Source organism: Eulemur rufifrons, chromosome 4, assembly GCF_041146395.1.
Source record: "Eulemur rufifrons isolate Redbay chromosome 4, OSU_ERuf_1, whole genome shotgun sequence".
Taxonomy (NCBI): Eukaryota; Metazoa; Chordata; class Mammalia; order Primates; family Lemuridae; genus Eulemur; species Eulemur rufifrons.
This window is the reverse complement of record NC_090986.1, coordinates 6,287,506-6,309,731: the sequence shown is the minus strand read 5'-3', so window position 1 is coordinate 6,309,731 and position 22,226 is coordinate 6,287,506. Positions and strand designations below refer to the sequence as shown.

The window sequence follows — 22,226 nt, the reverse complement described above, 5'->3', positions numbered from 1 at the left end:
AGGTATTTTAGACTGTCTTCCAATAATGGTTTCATTTGCTTCCATTGGGTTCACCTTCTGCTCTTTATTTGAATTGAAAAGAACCAACTAATGTCTGTATTAAAACCAGCTTTCCAACATAATATTCAGATTATAAGATACTTTAAATGTGATTTTTAAAAGTCCTCTGTGGATTTACAATTGAAGGATAAATTAAACTAACAGCATTTTAAAATAATCATTGTAATATTAGACATTTCAATTCACTGCACAAATAGTTTTATAAAATATTTCCAAATGGTCACAGGAAATATCTGTATATTTCACAATTAACCAGCAGAAATTCAAGAGTTTAGAAAGTTATGTAACTCATATAATAATGCACAATTTAAAAATTGGAGAAGTGGTAGCAGGATTCAAATTTCTGATCCTTAACTCAATAGCTTTATTTCATTAATTTCATTAATATAGAAGTACAAATTTAAGGATTGGCATTCTTGACCTTTCCTTTGTCACTTTGTTGGATAAAATTAGGAAATTTTAATCTCTTTAAATCTTAGATTCATTAAGTGCAAAATGGAATGAGATAATATTAATAGTATCTGTCTCTTTTTAGAATTATTTGACAATTATAAGAGGAAATGCAGATAATTTTATAACAGAATTATGGCATGCTAAAATAGTTCTACCCAGACTATCCATAATTTTATTTTACTACAATTACTCAGCCATGAATAGATGTTTCCCACTGAGATATTTTGGGGAAAATTAACATATATTTCAAAACATGCAACATAATTCTCACTGTTTTTAATCAAAAGGACAGCTTAAGAGACAACATTTCCAATATCTGTACGTAGCTCTGTACTTCATTCACCTTCTATAAGTTCCTTTTGAACACAGAGCAAGCACACGTGGTCATGGTGAACTTAATCATTCTAAGGCTATTAGGTTTTTGATTATTAATCTTAAAAATGTTTTAATATTTAATATTCATTTTATGCTAAATGCATAAAATGCATTATAGCAATTTTAAGCACTTTAATATAACATGAAGCTTAGCAGACATGCAATTTTCTTTCCTTTTTTGAGGTGTTTAATTTGTTTATTTTCTTGTTTATTAACAGATAAGGCAACATATAGACCCTCAATGTTAGTAGTAATGAGTATTAGCACAGATGATTTCAATATGGGTGTGGCACACATTATGAGACCACCCTCAATATTTCTTTAATTCTTAAAAACTTTAAAGAGGTAAGGTAATCTTATAATGTAGTATTTCATGTGAAAAAGGCCATTGTACCCAAGTGAATTCAATTCTGTGTAATTCTAGAGAATTTCAAGTTGTCTATACCATTGCTCTACACATGTAAAATAGGATAGAAATCATGCTCTCATTACTTCATTTTTTATTTCATTTTTAACGGACACATTGTATTAATAATTGTACATATTTATGGAGTAAAATTTTAGGTAAAAATACATATGTACCTTGTATAACAGTCCAGTCAAGGTAGTTAGTGTATACATCATTCTATACATTTATCATTGCCTTGTGGTGAGCACGCTTAAAAGCCTCTCTTCTAGCTCTCTTTAATATATAATACTTTACTGTTAACCATAGTCCCCCTGCTGTCTTAAGAACTTCAGAAACTATTCCTCCTATTTAACTATAACTTTGTACCCGTTGACAAACCTTTTCCCATTCTCCCCTCCCCACTCCTTTCCCAGTCTCTGGTAACCACTGTTCTACTCTTCTACTCTCTGCTTCTATGATGTCAACTTTCTCTCTTTCCTCTTTCTTTCTTTCTTTTCTTTTTTTTTTTAAGATTCTACATACAAGTGAAATGGTGTGGTATTCGTCTTTCTGTGTTTGCCTTATTTCACTTAACATGATGTGCTCCAGGTCCATCCATGTTGTTGCAAATGATGGGCTTCATTCTTTTTTAAGGATTAATAGTATTCCATTTTTCATATATACCATATTTTCTTTTTCCGTTCATCTGGTTATTAACACTTAGGTTGATTTCATGTCTTGGTTATTGTGAATAGTGCTGCAGTAAGCGTGGGGTACAGACATCTCTTTGACATACTGATTTCATTTCCATTGGGTATATACTCAGGAGTGGGATTGCTGGATCATATGGTAGATTGCTGGATCTATTTAAAGATGTGTCGGCCGGGCGCGGTGGCTCACGCCTGTAATCCTAGCACTCTGGGAGGCTGAGGCGGGTGGATCGCTTGAGGTCAGGAGTTTGAGACCAGCCTGAGCAAGAGCGATACCCTATCTCTACTAAAAATAGAAAGAAATTATCTGGCCAACGAAAACATATATAGAAAAAATTAGCCGGGCATGGTGGCGCATGCCTGTAGTCCCAGCTACTCGGGAGGCTGAGGCAGTAGGCTCGCTTAAGCCCAGGAGTTTGAGGTTGCTGTGAGCTAGGCTGATGCCACAGCACTCACTCTAGCCAGGGCAACAAAGCGACACTCTGTCTCAAAAAAAAAAAAAAAAAGAAAAGAAAAAAGAAAAGAAAAAAAAGATGTGATTACACCAAACTCAAAGTTATTAGACCTATTGTCTTATATTTATCTTCACTTCAATGTAGTTTCCCTAGAATTGGTAAAACTGCACCTTTCTCAGCTGTACAGTTTATTATAGACCATGCTGACCAATATTTTGGTCTGGCCCTATCATGGTATTTTTCTTCAATTTTATCCAAATATTTTAAAACTGAAATGACTGTGTTTCCAGATCCTCATGGTGGAGATGTGGCAACCCAAACATAATATGAATAATAATAACTGTAGCAAACATTGTCTCAAGCACTGCTAACCCTTTGATATGCATTGTCCCAATTAACTTTACAAGAACTAAATTAGGTATAGTCTGTTATTATTTTAGAAATGTATATGTGTAACATTGGAGTTAGAATAATTTACTTTTACCTAGAAAATCAGGGAAAGAAGTCAGGTCTCAAACCAGGCATAGTAAGTCCAGAACGAAGGTTCTGAATGTAAACTTCTCATAAGCATTTCAAGCCTCCCTGTTGTTTGTTCCAATTAATACCTTAATAGTGTCAACAGTGATATGTTGACTACAATGAACTAAGACAAATAATTGACTATCAAAGGTTCTAGATCAAATGACTATATTTCATGTAATTGATAAATTAATTCAAATAATGTGCACTATTTGTCAGGCACTCTGGATAGATGTGGTTCCGGGTTCTGTTTTGCTACCAAATAGATTCTGATTGCAAAGAGAGAATGGAAGGAATATTTTTATAAATACATGAATAAATGAAAAAAAAACATAAGATAATTATAGAAATCTTGATTTAACCAAGATAAGGAATTCCTTTTCTATATAGTTTAAATAACTCTAGAGTTTAAATAACATAAAGAAACCTATAACTAGAAACCACAGCATCCACAATTCAATCAGGAATGATTTGAGGAGGTAAGTGCGTGGGCTTGTGCATTAGAGAGAGGTGACTTCTGGTTTGTATTCAAACAATTAAAAGTTATGTGTATTTTGGCACATTTCTTAGACTTGAAGACTGGTCTCCAGTGAATGTATGTACAATGCATACAGTGATTAAATGCAGGGTTTCTGTAAAAACAAAGTAAGATAGTGTATATGATGTGCTTTAATTAATTACAATTGCTTCCATCCCCTCAGAAACTGTCATTTTTCCAAGAGGAAACTGAATAGAAGAATTAAATAGTAAAGTTAAATGCATCCGTCTAACTTAGGGCTGGATCATCAATTAAATCTTAAGTCTCCTGCTAAGTTCATTAATATTCTTTATATAAATACAATTTGCTAGGATAAACATTCAATATAAGCACAGAAAACGTGCAGCCTCAGTGGAAGTTAAAGAAACACATGGATTAAATCACATAATTACTATTTTTATGGACTCAAACTTTATCTGTTTCTTTAAATATAGGTTACCATTTGAAATATAGTGAAAATTAACTATAGGGTAAAAATGAAAAATCTTTATGTAATCTGTTTGACAATATGGGGTGAGAATTGTAGAGTTGGCCTTTCCCTTGAGACCATTGATACATATTCTGAATTTCATTCAAAGAAATAACCTAAAAGAAAGGGGATATATACACAAAAACTTTAGGTTTTTTCCCAACTTCCTTTACATGTCCAATGAGAAGAACTATGATGGAACTATATTATTACATTGCTACTTTATGCAATGGATAAAAACCAGCAGATATATCAAAAAACTGTTTGTTCCTCCCCTCTTCCTCCATTCTCTAAAAAAATCTTGTTTTCTGATCCAATACATAGCAATGTGAAAAAGTTTTTTTAAAAAAGAGGAAATGTCCCTCCTGGTGACAAAGGTTTATTTGTGTAATTTGACTTTATTGGACCAGGAAACTGATGTTATATTTGTCTCCCATTTGTAGATGAGGAAAGTTGGTCTTAGCAAAGTTATTAGCTGTCCCAGATGAAACTCAGAATCTAAGTACAGGATTTAGTAGTCAAACCAAGGGCATTTAATTTCCAAGTTGAAATAATGACTGAGTCTTAGAATATTCACAGAAAAAGGAGGCAGTGGAGGAGCAGTCACCCAATCCCCCAAAAGGCACATGGCAGAAGTGCCTGGGGGGGTGTGCCTGTGTGTGCACCTGCCTGTGTGCATGCACCTGCCTGTGTGCGTGTGTATGTGTGTGTGTGTGTGCGCGCGCATGTGCAATGGGTGCTATGGTGCCAGAGGAAACATTCAAGTCCATAGACACACCTGGTTTTGCCCCTACTCTCTTTTCTACTGCTACTGGTCCTAATTCTCCTTTCAGATGCTCCAAGCTTTGACTCTTCCCCTCCACAAAATTAGAGGATAAAGCAGTATTTTTTTCCAATTAAATTAACTAAACATTAATTAATTTAGGTCACTGGTTTTCTTAAGAACTCTTTCGTTAATCAAATAAGGAAACCACAAAAGAAAAACAGAAACAGGTAAAAGGAAGAGGACTACAATTAGATGTTACTTAATTGTGTCTAAACTATACATTTTGACATTAAAAGATTTCTGTGTGTTGATCACACTTTTGAATCTGCTGGAAATCTCCATTCCTTCAACAAATTAGCTTTCTCTAGACGTGAGAAACTAGCCCTACAAGGATCTGTTTTGCAGGTAACATGACATTGTGATTCCTGATCTTTTTTCTAGAACTCTAAAAAGAGAAAATATATCCTCCATAAAGAAATAAATTGCTTTTTCACACATATTTTCAGAACTCTGAAGTTATTACTTGGTCTGTGACCCATTTCCCCCACCCCCATAAGCCATGAGTTGTTAAGTGTGGTTTCCCTACTAATCTCCTGCTAATATCTACAAACTTAGCTTCCACAGTGGCACATATCATCTGGGGTCTTTCCCTAAACCTGTTGCCATTATGTCACCTCACAGTATTTGTTATAGGTCATCTCTCCCTTTCGTTAAACTTTGTCCTCAACATCTCTTTTCAGAATATTTTGGTTTCTGTCTGGGTTGGGCTTAAAGATGTCATCTCTTTGTAGAACCCAGGTGACTTTGCCCTTAAATATATTCCTTCGCTTACAGCAAGTTTGGTGTGATTTCATTTCTTTACTATTCCTGATCATAGATTCTCATAATACTAGCACTGCTTTAACAATGGAATACAAACACTGAAAAATGCATTAGCCACCACACATAATTTTTACTGAAAGGGATTTTTTTGCATTGCACCATATTGTTAAAGTGTAATAGAATCATTAATTTGGGGGGCTCTGAGGATCAGCTAATATGAGTCCATGTCATGATTTTTCCATTATTGCTGGGATGACCTTGGGAAAGGTATTATGAACTGTGGGCCTTGTTCTCAACCTATATCATGAGGATAACAATAGTACTTGCTCAAACTACTAAGTAAGTTTTGCATTGTGTATTTGTGTGTGTGTATGTGTGTGTGTGCACATGTGTGTCAATTAGGAAATATGTTTTCGGAGATTTTCATAGTACTTGATTCATGAAAAGTGTTTAGGATGTGATGGCTTCACTAGCCTAGTGAATGTTTAAAAACATAAATAAGGAACAGTCCATGTTACATGACACAAGAGCACGGTATAATTTAATGAAATCATTGTGATCTTGTTTCCTTTAATTCTCTGTAGTACATTTAAAATTTTTATTGAACTCTTTATATTTTAAGTTTTATTGAAGTATTCAAGCAGATACAGTAAAATGAAAGCAACATGGTAAGGTAAATTAACCCACCCACTAAGGGTGCAAATGGTCTAGGTTTAGAAATTGAACATTCCTTTCCTGAGAAAAGCAGCCCCTGCCAGACAGAGCTGGCCAGTAGCCAGGTATTATCAGTCAGGCCTTGGTGTTGCGAGGAGTTGGCCTTGGTGTTCTTCTTTTATGCATATACCTTTATAAAGAACATTAAAGAGGTAGGAAGAGAAATGGCCAATGAAAGATGTCCATGTCCTAATTTCTGGAACTTGTCAATACATTAAAGTTATATAGCAGAGGGAATTTAAGATTGCAGATGGAATTAAGGTTGCTGATCAGCATAAATTTCTGTCAGTTTTTATTTTTGTTTCCTCCCACATGACAAATGCCTGTGACACCATCACACACCTGGTTAAAGTATTAAAGCATTTGTTCAGCTAATGAATGGATGTAGTTTTCTCTTTATTAACTTTGGTTGTTATACAGATTTTCTTGATGGTAAATGTTTGGGTGGATTTTATTTCCTATGGATTGAATTTCAGAGTACAAACAAGACAGTAAAAATATTAATGCCATTGGAACATTGAGTTGATAAAGTTGAATTCTATTCCCTTAGAAGTTAAACAAGTTTGAGAAGCACACTGTTTTCTCCGGTGTCTGTACAGAAAACCCATTCTTACATCATCCCAGATAGAATTCACAAACAGCTTTTGCAGTTGTTAATCCTCAGTCAATAAGGGGTTCCTAAAGACATACTACCTGCATCAATATCCATTATCCCAACAGTCTCCTCACAGCTCCCATGACGTCCTTATTCCGCAGGCTATAGATAAATGGGTTCAGAAGGGGGGTGATAATGGCATAAAATACTGCCACCACCCTATCCTGTGAAGGGGAATGCAAGGAGTGTGGCCTCATATAGGTAAAGAGACCAGTTGTATAGAATAGGGTTGCCACAGTCAGGTGGGAGGAGCAAGTGGAAATAGCTTTTTTCTGTCCTTTACCTGAGCTCATCTGGAACACGACAGTAAGCACACGAGTGTAGGAAGCTAGAATGGCCATGAATGGTAGCAGCAGAATGATAAGCCCACTCAACAGGACAGTATGCTCATATTGGGACGTGTCCTGACACACCAATGGCAGTAAAGACGGAACTTCACAGAAAAAGTGGTTAATGAGCCGAGACCTACAGAATGGAAGCTGAAATACATAGAGCGTATGTACTAAAGAGTTGACCGAACTACTGGTCCATGCACATGAAACCATGAAGCAGCAGGTCTTCTTGCTCATGATTGTAGAGTAACGTAAAGGATGGCAGATGGCTACATATCGATCATAAGACATGAAACCTAGAAGAAGAGCTTCAGTCCCACCAAGAACCAAGAACATATATGTTTGAATCTCACAGCCCAAAACGGTAATGGTCTTACTCTGTGAGAGAAAGTCCATTGCCATCTTGGGCACGGTGGTGGAGATGTACATCATGTCGATGGTGGAGAGCTGGCTGAGCAGCCAGTACATCGGGGTGTGGAGTCTGGCGTCCAGTCGAATGAGGTGGATCAGTATGACATTCCCCATCAGAGACACCAAAAAGATGATGATGATGGCAGCAAAGAGCAAAGTGTTCATTTGGCCATATTGGAAAAGCCCAAGAAGTATAAAATCTGTCCCAAAACTTTGATTTCCTGTGTTCATGGCTTAAATCAAAATATTAAAGCATTTAATACCCGAAGAGTTCGTCTAATAATGTTGACTGCCATTTGAGAGAAACATTAAATATAATTAAAAATTCTGTGAGATTTTAATAGATATATTTGTCATTCTTTTCATTTGACCCCAATAAGGACAGAACTCTTAAGCCTTTCTTACAAGTTGTTGAATTGGGTTTTGTCCCACTTTTGATTACAAAACATCATTTGCTGGTAGGTATTAACACATAAAATCCTCTTTATAATGCTGAAGCACTTAATTTTGGGTTATAGCATATACGATGTTTTACAAATACAAATATTTCACCTGAAATGTGAGAGAAATGTGCTATGATAAACACAGAAGTTTCTAAAAAATAACCTCAGGTTCTGTAAAGAACTCCTAAAAGAAATTCCCTCTTCCCAACCTCCTCACACCATGTCAAAAATTACAATTGTTTACATGAAATTCCAAAGAAAAGTTTCAATTAATGAATAAGAAATATATTAAGAACTATATATTTTGTATGATATACATAAGATATATGTATATAATATATTTTATAACACTATCTTTAACATTATACTTTAAAAATATTGCCCTTTCCGGTCACAAAGGCATATGATTATAAGGCAGTCACTCCACGAGCGAATGGCTTGGACCTTCAGTGTGAGTTAAGTAACTTAAGATAAACATCCATTTAAAGTGTGTCTTAAACCAATCCCAGTCCTTTGGCAGGGACAGAAGAATCAACATTAACACTTCTGCTTACCATGATAGAGCTGAGAACTAGTTTACTAGTATTAGACCCACATCCTTAAAGCCACACATTTCCTCTTGAAAAACTTGATCAAATAAGCAATTAAATTCATATTTATTGATCGTGATGTAGCCATTTATGATTCTCATGATCATATACATACATTTTCACATCATTGATCTCCACATTATTTGAATTTTGAATTCTGTCTTTATTTAAAATCCTTCTTATATAATGATTTCAAGAAGTTAGGTAACTTATTACAGGAGATGAGAACTAGAGAAATGCAAAGACCTAGAGGCAACTGGTATGAAATCTGTATCTCGTTAATATTCCCCAGGCAATAATAAAGTAAATTTCTAAAACTGAAAGTATTATAACAATTTCACTGCCAGGGGGCCATGCAACTTAGAAATAGTGTGTTTTGATAAAACTGAAAAAAAATGTCACCATGTATTTGGGTTTTTGGAATATTTTACCTATTTTCAAACTCCCATCATTCTAAAATATTGTTAAATGTGATTACATGCTAAGTACAATGTTACATTTTGAGGTTAAAGTGAGGAAGAAGGATCCATGTTTCCTAGCGCAGTAAGAATGCAGTGACCCTTCAGGGTTACGCTGTCAGGTAGAGGATGCACAGGGCTCACAAGCACCAACCCTACATCACCACACCAACCTGCCCCAGCCCCTCTGTCCTGCAACCCTGAGATGATCTGAATCCAATATAAGACCAAACAAATCTCAAATACATACTTTGATGTTGTTTTTGCAAATATAACTTCAGTAACACCTGGATAATGTATATAGCCTGGTAGTATTCCCAATCAAAAATAAGCGCATAGGAGAAAAAGCATAGAATTCACTCTGAAGAATTATTCACATAAAATACATACCTTTAAGGAGTGTGTCTGAGAATAGTTTCAAAATTTTTCTTTACATGAGTTACAGTGAATTTGTCAGGGGGCTTCAATTGTTCTGATTTACTTCAAAAATAGTTTTCTAAGCAGCTAGTCGGCACAAGCTGAGTGACGGTTGCCATGAATGGTCCTCTTTACCCCCACCAGGCCCTGCCTTTGCGACTGAAGAGTAAGGTACAGCCTTGAGAGCAGGTCTTCCTCAGACAGACACACATAAACACAGGTTGCCTTTCATTTATAAAATAATCAGTTTATAAATTAGTTCAATCTTGCTGTATATATAAAACCTCTTTAATACATTTCAATAAATTATATCTGTTGATCATATACATGGAAAAGCTTTGAAAGCTGAATGGCATATATTCCAAGTAATCAAGCTATGTAATGTGACACTTCTGAAAAAGAAATCCTAACCTTTTGAGATCTCTAATTTGAAGCAAAATTTAGTAGCTATTACATACTATGAATTTGAAAGATTGTCGATTTTTGCCTCATAAAATAAGCCTTCAATCCTTGACCATAAAGAAATTCAGTGGAAAGCAGAATTTAAACAAAAAAGCCACCATTTCCTCATCCTACATAAGCCATTTAACCTCTCACATTAAATGAGCTTGCTGCCTAATCAAGGTTAATGCTCATATTCTTTATCTAAGGGACCTTCTGGGAAAACTTGGTATCCAGTCAGTAATTAAACACACTGTATACATAGCAACTGATGCTTTATTAGATCTAATGTCTTCATTCCAAAAATGAAGATAAAATTGACTTAAGGATGAATATTAGAAATATGTTTATTCAAATAAAAAATAATCAAATAATTTTCAACTAAGTTCTTTTTAAATTTTAATTTATTCTGAGTACATAATAGTTGTATACCTTTATAAAGTACACGTGATGTATACAGGCATACAATGTGAATCGATCAAGTCAACTGATAAGTTTTTAAAAATAATTCTTATTCTATACACAGTTAAGATATACATATAGATGGGAATCTATGTAATTAACCAACTGATATATAATATTTAATAAGCAGCTTAAATATGATATTCAAAAAAATTACATAACATAGGCGATGGTCTGTATTACATATTATAATTTTTTTCAAAAGAAAATCTTAAAGTGGTTGTTATGGTCACAGAAGTTGAGGACTCAGATCTCTGAAAGTCCACAGGTACAATTATAACTGCTATAACCATTAAGAGTTAGTTTTGCTTGAGTGCATAGAGAGGAAATTAGATAATGGTATGTATTCACTCAATCTTGTTCTACTGAAGTGGGATTTATTTAATCTGAGAAAGTTAAGGTAAGGTTGACTTTTGACCAGTCTCCCTACATAAATTCCATGCATGGCAAAATGCAACTCCTTTGCTCAGATATAAAAGCAAAAAAAAAATGTGCAACAATTTAGAAGGCAAGGTGAGGTAAGTTAAAATTCAGAGCAAAGCTACACAGGCTTACCCTGTACTTAACTGGGTTATAAGTTTCTATTAAATGCTCACATGAATCTTATCCTTATTTTCCGTCACTATAATATTTGTTATTTTTTTAGTTTGTAATAGTCTGACTCACTTTTCTGTACAACACTTTGTAACAATTTCCACAGAAAGATAACTCCAGTGTTGAAATATCACCGTATTTTGGAAGGAAATCATTGATGGGATATTTCTGGAATGTGACAGAACAAACCTAAGTTAGAAGCTTGAAACATGTGCCATGTTGGGTGTTCCCCTTATGAAAAAGGAAATAAGAGATTGGGCGTGGTGGCTTCCGCCTGTCATCCTAGCACTCTGAGAGGCGAGGTGGGATCACTTGAGGTCAGGAGTTGGAGACCAGACTGAGCAAGAGCTAGACCCTGTCTCTATTAAAATTAGAAAAATTTAGCCAGGTGTGGGGGTGCGCACCTACAGTCCCAACTACTCAGGAGGGTGAGACAGGAGGCTTGCTTGAGCCCAGGAGTTTGAGGTTGCTGTTGCTGTGAACTAGGCTGACACCAATGCACTCTAGCAAGACTGTCTCCAAAAACATACAAACAAACCAAAAAGGGAAGGGAAGGGAAGGGGTGAGGAAGGGAGAGGAGGGGAGCAGAAGGAAGGGAAGGAAAGAGAAAGAAAGGGAAGAAAAGAAGAAATAAAAAATGAAAATCAAGATACGGCCTTGGAAGAAGCCTGAGCACATGAGATGCCCTGACAATAGTTTCTTTAGTTTCACATCTGGATCTGAATTTAAGTCTAATTCATTTAGTAGCACTTAGCTTTTTTTTTTTTTTTTTTTGTTATTTTCACTTGACATTGTGTGAGTACACATATTGTTATGGTCTGAGACACGAGAAATGACCACCTAAAGACTGAATTGAGCCAAATCAGGAGTCTTTATTAGCTGGCCAGCGACTACTCTCTGCACCGCCCAAAGGTGGCACAGAAAGTAGCAGTCAGCCTTTGAAACAGAAAGTTTTTATATTGTAAGTTTGTGGGTGGACAATTACTAAGATAGAGCAAGCACATGTATAAAAAGCCTTGAGTAAGCATTATATCATTTTCTTATCTTTGGTGTAACAAGATCTGGGCAGTTAGGGCTCTGGGCCATATCTTGTTCACGCAAAACATGAGTGTTGTAATAGCTTCACACAAAATGTGGGGGTTGTAATTGTTTTATGCAGAACATGGGTGTTGTAGTCACTTAGGAATTTCTGTGTTGGGGGTAGCAAGCAGGAGCAAGCAGGTTTTACAGAAGCAGAATGGCAGATTACTGATTTTTTGGCGTGAAACTCAGACTGTAACAATATTAGGATTATTATATACCAACAAAAGTACACTCCTTAGGATTATTATGAGAAAATTAATTTTAAATGGTGCCTGTGATATAAAACGGGAAGTATCTCCTCATCCATTGAGCAAGGGGGTACAAGCTGAGAGCAGTGGTGGAGGGGGGTTGGATAGGGTGGCTTACCTCTGTCTGAATGGAAGAAGCAGGATCTGATTATTTCCTTTCTTTACTAAGAGATTTTCTCCTTCTTTCTATTGTATCTGATGATAGCAGCTACAACTGACGGTGATTTTTGAGAAGTAAATACTTAACACAAGCAAATAACTCACAATATTGTCTGACACAAAATGTCTTCAATAAATATTACTTTTAATGATGACCAATATTGTTCATTGATGTTGCTATATTATTCTTATTTTTCACATAAACTAAGATGGATTCAGGAATGGAGGTATGTCATTCACGGCTTTGCTCCAACGTGGACACGAACCCTTTCAATAGTTATCTGCTACCCAGTGGGACCTAGTTTATGAACCCTCTTAGTTTATAAAGAAGGGCAATTTAGGAAAAAAGACACAAATATCAGCAATAACAACATTAGTCATCACTAAAAATCATATTTATGGAGGTCTTGTTTCATGTCAGGCAAGATTGTGAGTTATTTGCCTGTATTAAGTATTTACTTCTGAAAAATCACCTTCAGTTGTAGGCGCTGTCACCAGACACAACAGAAAGGAAGTAGTGTGTCTGTGAGTAACAAAAGCAAGCACTGAGTCCCGGTTCTGCTACTCAGACAGCGTTCAGCCATCCTGCCAAGAGAGAAATCAGTTACAGGGTATAAAATACATTTAGACAGAAAGAATAAGTTCTAAAGATCAATAGTACTGTAGGGAAATTATACTTATAGTTAACAATTATACCTATAGTTAACCTACACCTAATTATACCTATAGTTAATAATTAATTTATTGTGTATTTCAAAAGAGCTAGAAGAAAAGAATTATAATGGTCCCAATGCAAAGAAAAGATAAATGTCTGAGGTGATGGAAATCCCAGAATGTATTGCAAGAGACGAAAGAAACACAGACACAGACACAGAAATAATATTTAAGAGAGCAGGGAAATCAGGGGACCATCAGCACTCTGGTGCCAAGATGGCAGGGACTGAAACCCAGCACTTTCTTTTTATTCTCTTTGCCATGCAGCAAAATACAATGATCTCACGTGAAAAAATCATGGGATACAATGATCAAAGGTCTCGGGGCTCCCCCCAAAATCACAAGGTGTCCTAGCTAATTTCCTTCTTTTTAGAAGTGAAAAACACATAATTCTTCAGTAGGTACAACACTTTTGATCAAGGTAAACTAACTAATTTTATCCCAAGCTTGAGCTATGTACATGGATATCAATCTTTAACTTCAGTAGCTGCAACCCGTTTGATCAAGGAACAAAGAAACTACATGCTTTCCACTGGGAGGCTGATTTTACATTAACTGAGTCATTGTGGGAGAAAGGGAGAGAAGGAATTTGGCCCAGTGTTCTAACAGCGGAAGCCTTGAGACCCTTCTCCCAGGCTGACATATGGCAATCTACCTCTACAGCCATGAGAAGTTTTCATTTCAGGCCGCTCCACGGCTTTTCAGGCATGAGATCCCTTAGGCTCTGAGGTTGCAGCATGCTTTTCTGTACTCCCAGATCACTGATACATGTCCCCCAACTATGCAGTTAACATCTGCCCTTATTTCAGGCTTCTGCTCAGGCAATTTCTTCCCCTCCTCTCCTCTCACAGCCTCAGACATAGCATTCCTAAGTCCCAGTGGTCTTAATCCCATCATTTTATTTTTCCAGACTGACTAGAAAACATGGCTTTACATCTTTAGCTTTTTAGAACAGTACATGAATGACCTAGATAGCTGTGCATCAGCCATGGTCAGCAGACCTTACATTGAGAAGTACTGAATATCAGCATTGAGGTACACCTGCATGATTCTCTCTCTCTCTCTCTCTCTCTCTTACACACACACACAGACACACACACACACACACGTGTGTGTGCACAATCTAAGAATGGGCCAGAACATTGTGAATAGTTCAGCCCAAATTCTGGCGGATGCTGGTGATACAAGGTAATAGATCAACATCCCAAGTTTTATAAGGTTTTAACATAAGAAGAAGTTCCTATTTTCTCCTTTCATTATACTGTCTTTCTTAAAATTAGATTTCCCAAAATCAATCTTCTCAATGTCCCCTTCACTTCTTTGTTTCTGAGAGTATAGATGAGAGGATTGAGCAGTGGGGTGACAATGTTGTAAAGGAGGGTGAGAAACTTGCCCTGGTCCCAGGAGGAGCTGGTTCCTGGTTGCATGTACATGTAGATGATGTTTCTGTAGAAAAGTGAGACCACGGTGAGATGGAAGCCACAGGTGTTGAAGGCCTTTTGCCTCCCTGAGGATGACTGGATACTTAACACAGCCCTCACAATGTAGCCATAAGAGGCCAAAATAAACACCAAGGATGACAGCACAATACCCACTGCAAGAATAAAGGCAATGCCTTCGATGGCAGCTGTGTTGACACAGCCATCCGGAGCAGGGCTGGCATCTCACACAGGAAGTGGTCCACTTTGCGGTGCCCACAGCGGGGTAACCATAAGGTCATTGGAGACATAATCAAAGAGTTAGCCACCCCGCATCCCCAAGCAAGGGACACTAAACCCACACAGAGCTGTGGCTGCATAACAATCAGACAGCAACAAACCAGTCGTACACTATGACGGCCAGGAGCAGGCACTCCACACCACCCAGCCCCAGGAACAGGAACAGCTGGATGGCGCAGCCCACATAGCTGATTGTCTTGTCATGGCCATTAAGGTTGCAGAGCAGCTGGGGGATGGAGCTGGTGGTGAAACTGAGGTCCAGGAAGGAGAGGTGGGTGAGGAAGAAGTACATGGGGTGTGCAGGTGGGGGTCCCACTGGGACACCAGGATGATGGTGGTGTTGCCCACCAGGGTGAGGAGATAGGCTATCAAGAGGGCCACGAAGAGGATTCTCTCCAGACGGGGGTGGTCAGAGAACCCCATAAGGATAATATGGTTTGGGGAGCTGTCATTGGTTCCTTCCATCTCTCTGTTGTACCTCAGGAGAATGGAAAATTGAAGGAAGAAAAGTAATTCACAGCCACTCTGCACTCCTATCATACCAACAATATTTGACACTTCTCATGAAAATATGTGTGTGTGTGTGTGCATAACTTAATACATTAATAATAGAATTGGATAGAAAAATTGGGGAATGAGAAAGTTATTCAAAACAAAACACAAAACCTAAATATTTAAAAAGGAGCAAAGATTTTGTCCAAAATTAAAAGTAGAAACATTTTAATGGGAAAAAAAGTAAATACAGTAATTCCACAATGTTCTGAGAACATTTTCATAAAAACAGATATTTTTAATATAAAAATATGTTCCAAAATTTAAGAAAATAATTATTAAAACAGAAAATTTCTGTATTTTTCCTCTATCTCCTATATCCCTTGAACCAAGCTACATATGAACAAGCCAAAACTTGTTTAAACATTTGCACTGTACCTCACCGCCAGGGAGAACACTGGGCTACCATCCTAGGATTAGATTCACTTCCTCTTCTTCCTGGGAATGAATTTTGTGAATGTACCCAGAGCTGATCAGAAATGGTTAACTACTGGCAGTCACTAATTTGGGGAAAGATCAACTTCTTTTAAACTTTTTCCCCCTAAATCAGACTTACAAGAGCACATATTGGGTTCTCTGGGTCTCTATGACCTTTAATCACCAGAAACAGATGTGACCTTGTCCACCTGTTGGACACTGTCTCAGACTGTAGTTTCAGTTGCCCTCTACACGCAATCTTTCAGACACGTGGAATCTGACCTAGTTACGCCCACACCCAGTACGTTACCTATGGCCACACAGCACCTTGGCAATCCAACTCTTCTTGAATTACCCACAATCTCCCTCCCACATCTAGGTTTTGAAGACATAGGTTATGGTCAGGATCATCCTTAACTCTAATACCTGATATTTGGCCTGTGTGCAGTAGGAGAACTTCACATTTTAATTAATGTAATAGTCAGTAACTGTTTCATTAATAGATCTAGAGGAAGGATTTTTTTTTAACCAGATTGTTAAAACTTGGTAAAAGTTAGATAAAATGTTATTATGCAAATGCACGACAGACTTTAACTGAAATAATCACACCAATATACCTGGCTGTTTCCCAAAACCCTAGTGAAGGGTAAGTCCTTGGCAAAAGTGGGGAAATTGCTTTTTTGTGCCTCTTTTCTTTCTTATCACTGCCCGTCGTCTCCACACTGGAGCAATCTTTGCTTTCTTCTGGTTTCCCATGTTTTGTGTCATTTGGCTACAAATCACCTTTTTCTGAGACTCGACCCATTATCCAGGCAGTAGTGGGTCAGATTCCAGTCAATAAAACACCTCCTTTAAATCTTGTAGTGGTTAAGATGATTATTATTTTTTCTGAATTAATTTGAGTCCATTTTTTAATATCTGAAATTTATTATCTTATGTAAAGCAAGATTTTAGTTTGACTCCATATTATAGTACTAATATGAAACAACAAAAGCCTTGAAGACACAGAATCTTTCATTTTCCAGGGAATATAATCATTGCAGAATGACAGAGGGCAGGGCTGATAATCTGCATTGGAGAATTTCACCCACTTCCTGTCTCATCACAGCGCCCATCTCTACTGGCTGCGCGTGCGTGAACCCCTGGCCTTGGCTTTTTGTCCAATGTCCTTTTCCCCGTTTCTCCCCCTCTTCCTCCACTTCTTCCCCTTCTTCTTCAACTTCCCTTATCTTTATTAGTAATCTTCAGTGACTCTTCTGAATTTTCAGTCTCTTCTATGAATAAGTGTTTTTCTCCACTCACCCATTGAGCAATCCCCAAACACCTTAACCTGGTTTCCAGGAGCCCTACAATGTACACCAGCTCACCTTTAACCCTCACCAACAGCCTAGGCATCTTCTGCCCACCAGTTACTGCTCTCTGGAGCCAAGTGTTTCCAAACTCCCTTTATCCACGTACCCGGCACTTACCTCACCCCACCTTGCTTCATCCCTGCTTTGGACTTATGATTTTATTCCCTACAAACAAAAATGTTGCTTCTCTATTGTTGCATATCTGCGCTCTCTGGAGGATCCAAGAAAAGACTGTACCTTACCAAGCTAATGCACAAACTAAAAACTGAGAAAAGCATCAGAAGGAACACAAAATGCCTACTCTTACTCACTATTTTTGGCAGCATGTTGCCAAAAATATCTCAAGTGCAGAGTCAAAGAAGCTAAAGATGTCAGATTGAAGAAACAAAAGAAAACTGTTCTAACACCAGCAAACCACCCTACTCTGTGATTGCTGACTGTCCTTTGTCCTCTCGGTTTTGTGACCAAAGTAGGTCCAGCCTGAAGCTGGTGAATTGGGAGTGACTCTCTCCAATGTCATGAGGTAGGGGACAGACCCATGGAAGGGAGAGAAAACAGGAAGCCCCCAGCCTCATCCTCTCCTATTTAACTCCAAAAACCCTCAACTCTCCTGAAGAGATGGTTTTTATGGAGGTGACATCAGAAGATGCCTCCAGGGAGAATCCTAGCAGACAGTGCAAAAATAACCTGAAACAATAGGGATCTTGATGCTCTGGGGCACTTCAAATTCCCCATGGATCCTTTCTGGGTAAATTTGGAGGTTTCAGAGGCAGAAATTACAGGGTAAATCAGTCCTACTTCCGTGTGTTGTATAGTTGTATTTTTTTCTTCTGCCCATGGCAGAGAAATGAGGAAAGCTGAAGGGATTGTTTTGCTTATTTGCTTTGGAAACATTGCATAGGAAATGTTCTTATCAGTTCCTTTTGACTAAAACCAAAATTAATTCATAATTTCTATAAATGTTGAAGACCATTTAGTCCTCTTTTTTCCCAAGAAATATTTGTATAAGCAGCCAAGCAAGGCATAACCATCCCCATATTAGAAGTTATGGAATAGCATTTCCTCATTTCTCTACTTTCTTATCATAAGAGCAGTAGAATCTGGGTTCAAATGGCTCCTGAGTCTCTCCCATAGGGCAGCTTATGGGAAATAACAACACAGGCTGTGATAAAAAATATGAATTGTTGACTTTATTTTTTTCTGGATTTGAAAGGGGAGTGTCAGCACATGTATTCCTACTTTAATTAATACATTAGAAGTTTAGCTCCAAAAATTCACTGGGTAAATTTGAGCTAGAAATCTATCCTGTTATTTAATTTTTATTTATGCAAATATTTTCCCAATTCTCCTATAGTTTCTGACAACAAAAAAGATAAAGTAATTTGATAGCTTGGTTGGATCAATTAACCTAGCAACTGTATAGAAATAAAATGATGAAATACATCATTTCTTGAATAAAACTGGCCAGAGAAATTACTCAAAATCTTCAATTTGTCAGTCCTATGCTTTCAAGCAAATAAACAATATATTTGCCTTCTTTTTCATCCTGGTACACAAGTCAGGCTCCACTAGGAGAGCTGGAGCACACGAGAGACAAAATCATGCTAATTACCCGACAGAGACAGAAGGAGGAAGGTGCAGTTTGATGAGTCCCAGGGCTGGCAGCTCTTCCCCAGGAGACTCGCACACCCACAGCTCTAACTTGCTCTGCACAGTCTGTCTCTGAACTGGGGCCTCACCTCACTCGCCCCACAGAGGCCACAGATGACACCGTTTATATCTCTGCAGACTGGGCTTCCCTCACTGAGACATAATTGGTGAATTTAGTTAATTAATCGAAACAGTAAAAATATTTCTGTGTTTTTTAGCTGTACAATCCATTCCATTTTCTTCTCCTTGGTCCCATGACAGAAGAGTACTATAGCATAGCTAAAACCCACTAGAGCCCATCCTCATTTCCACTGAGCTTAGGCGTGAGAAAATGATAGCAATATCAAGAGCAGACATTAATATTACATCAAAGAGAAAATAAATACAAGTATGGATAGGAAATCCACAGAATATACAAAAATGGAGAGTTGGTTATTCCAAAACAGAGGATTCAATGAATGCAAAATAACAGAAAGAAAAATATACAAATCTACACAATGTAGGTGCAAAATGTATTATTTTGCTTTTTTTAGAACACAGAGAAATAAGTCATTCTTGTATTAGTTTATCTCAAGCTTAGATCTGTGCTAAAACCATGCCTTGAGTGCTTAAAACCTAGAAAATACATATTGCACAATTTTCTATAGCTAAGAAAATATGACATAAGGTAGCAGGAATCTTGTACATGAACCTTAATGCGTCTGTGTCTGGTAGGGGTAGTCAGTCTGATCTGGTATGAACTGGTCGTCCTCTACATCTGATGACAAATTGAATCTGTGATTTCCTAACCCCACCTTAGCTGGCTGGATTGGATCCCCAGTTTCCATAACTCACATCTTCCTTCATTATTTACTATTTTTATTTATTTTTATTTGTTCATTTTTGATTAACACATAATAATTATATATATTTATGAAGTACTGTATGATGTTTTGATATATGCATACACCGAGCAATGATGACATCAGGGTATATCCATCACTTCATATATTTCTCATTTGTGATGAAAAAATTCAAAATTCTCTTTTCTAGCTATTTTGAAATATTCAATACAATATCGCTGGCCATTTTCACCTTACTGTGCATCGGAACAGCAGAACGTATTTCACACATCTAACTGTAACCTTGTACCCATTGACCAGTCTTATTACATCCCCCTCCCCTACCCACTCCCTGCCCCTGTAGCCGCTGTTCCACTCTCTACTTCCATGAGATCAGCTCTCCAGAGTCCACATGTGCGTGTGATAGGGCAGAACTTGTCTCTCTGTCTCACTTATTTGACTTAACATGATGTCCTCCAGGTTCATCCATATTGTCACAAATGGCAGGATTTCCTTATTTATTGAGGCTGAATAGTATTCCACTGTGTATACTATTCTTACACTTTTGTATTTAAAAAATGCCACATTTTCTGTATCCGTTCATCTATTGGTGTAGGTTCATTCCATATCTTGTCTGTTGTGAATTGTGCTGCAATAAACATAGGGGTGCAGATATGTCTTCAACATACTGATTTCATTTGTTTTGGATGTATACTTAATAGTGAGAATATTGGATCATATTTTATTTTCAAATATTTTGGAGATGGTCCAAATCTTCGAAGAGAGTTAAAGAGAAAAACATGCATCTGTGGAGTTAAATATATACCCGAGTCTATTAACTTAGGAGAAAAGGGAAGGCATAAATGAATTCACTTACTGCTTCACAAAGGAAAAAATGATCAGAGATTTTTAAGTGCTAGGAAAAAGGAGATCTGTGGCTATGCTAATTAAGGTTTGGAAACTAGTATTCTCAATAAGATGAAATGTACATTACATTCAAAGTTCTTTAAATCAAGTCTCATCTATTTAACTGGTCAAGAATGTTCATGAACAAAATGAACAAAGCTGTAGGCACCAGACTACATGATTTTAAGCTATACTACAAAGCAATGGTAATTAAAACAGCACATTATTGGCATAAAAATAGATACATTGGCTAATGGAACAGAATAGAGAGCCCAGAAAGGAACACATGAATCTACAGTTATTTGCCTACTTTTATTTTTTTTGCCTGTGTTTTGGGGGTCAAATCTAAAAAATCCTCACCCAGATCAATGTCGTGTAGTTTTTCCTCTATGTTTTCTTTTCTTCTAGTAATTTTACAGTTTCAGGTTTTAAGTCTTTAATTCATCTGAGTTGATTTTTCAATACGGTGTAAGAGTCCAATTTCATTCTTTTGTATATGGATATCCAGTTTTCCCAAAACTGTTTATCAATGTCCTTTTCCCATTGTATACTCTTGGTACCTTTGTCTAAAGATGTTTGTAAACCTTGCCTTGGAAATAAAGGAAGAACAACCAGATGTTCAGGCTCAGGACACGCTACTCCTAGATATGACTGTAGGAGACCAGAACGTGCCCAGTGGGACTCCTGCTGAGGACAGGCCATGGTGATCAGCCACCACCTGGGGGATAGCAGATGATCAGGGACCTGGTCAGATATTGAGGATGGAGGTTTCTGCTTAACCTGACTTAGCAGGGTTCTTCACTAAAACTGGATTTTACAAGGAAGTGCACAGATGGACCTACCAGAAAGTTCAGGAGTCTGCCTAAAGTTTGGCCAAACAAAGAATCTTTGTCATCTTCCATGGCGCTACCAACATCCAGTGCTTCATATCAAGTCTGGACTGAATTGTGGCTGTTTCTGCTTCATTATCTCACTTATAATCTGTCCCTAATTATATGGCCTTTAAACTAGGGACTTGTGGGAAAATGAAGAATGAATGTTAGGGGAAATGTCGATATATTCCATTAGGACTACATATAGGACAGGAATTTTAACAGGTACCACCATCTACTTATTTTGCTGATAATATAGTGTGATTTCTGAAACCTGATCTGCATTGGAGAAAGTGAAGAACTGCATGGTGCCCGTACAGTTATCTCCACCTCCATACGTTTGAACCATGGGATAAATCACCAGTCTTTTCTGTTTCCTCCAGGTGGCAGTATGGCGCAGCCTTTCACCACAATAGGCCTATTTAGGGGCCAGGAAGTCAATGAGAGTGATTCCTCAGCTCCAGAGTCAGTGTTTCTACTATTCCCTGCGGGCTGGGAAAGTAACTAGGGGTTTACAGTACTGTGTCTTTTTGGTTCAGAAATTTGAAATCACTGTTTGCCCCCTCCTAAAAGCCAATTATTAATATTTTATCAGTGTTAGCTGTTAGGTACGGAGCTGAGATAGAGACCCGAAGCCTCGTGTGTAGCCAAATAATGTTTAA

The 22,226-nt window shown here is 37.4% G+C and overlaps 1 protein-coding gene and 1 pseudogene across 1 annotated transcript; both read right to left on the bottom strand.

Moving 5' to 3' along the window:
* Window positions 1–6,977: 6,977 nt before the first annotated feature.
* On the bottom strand, window positions 6,978–7,898 carry LOC138382547 (olfactory receptor 2AK2-like). The gene has a single exon (XM_069467010.1). The coding sequence runs from the start codon at window positions 7,896–7,898 to the stop codon at window positions 6,978–6,980; it is 921 nt and encodes a 306-aa protein (XP_069323111.1).
* A 6,634-nt stretch (window positions 7,899–14,532) lies between these two features.
* LOC138382393 (olfactory receptor 2W3-like) lies at window positions 14,533–15,459 on the bottom strand (annotated as a pseudogene).
* Window positions 15,460–22,226: the final 6,767 nt, after the last annotated feature.

What these genes read in the sequence shown, in the direction of transcription:
- LOC138382547 (XM_069467010.1), bottom strand. Translation starts at nt 7,898, where the DNA reads ATGAACACAGGAAATCAAAGTTTTGGGACAGATTTTATACTTCTTGGG.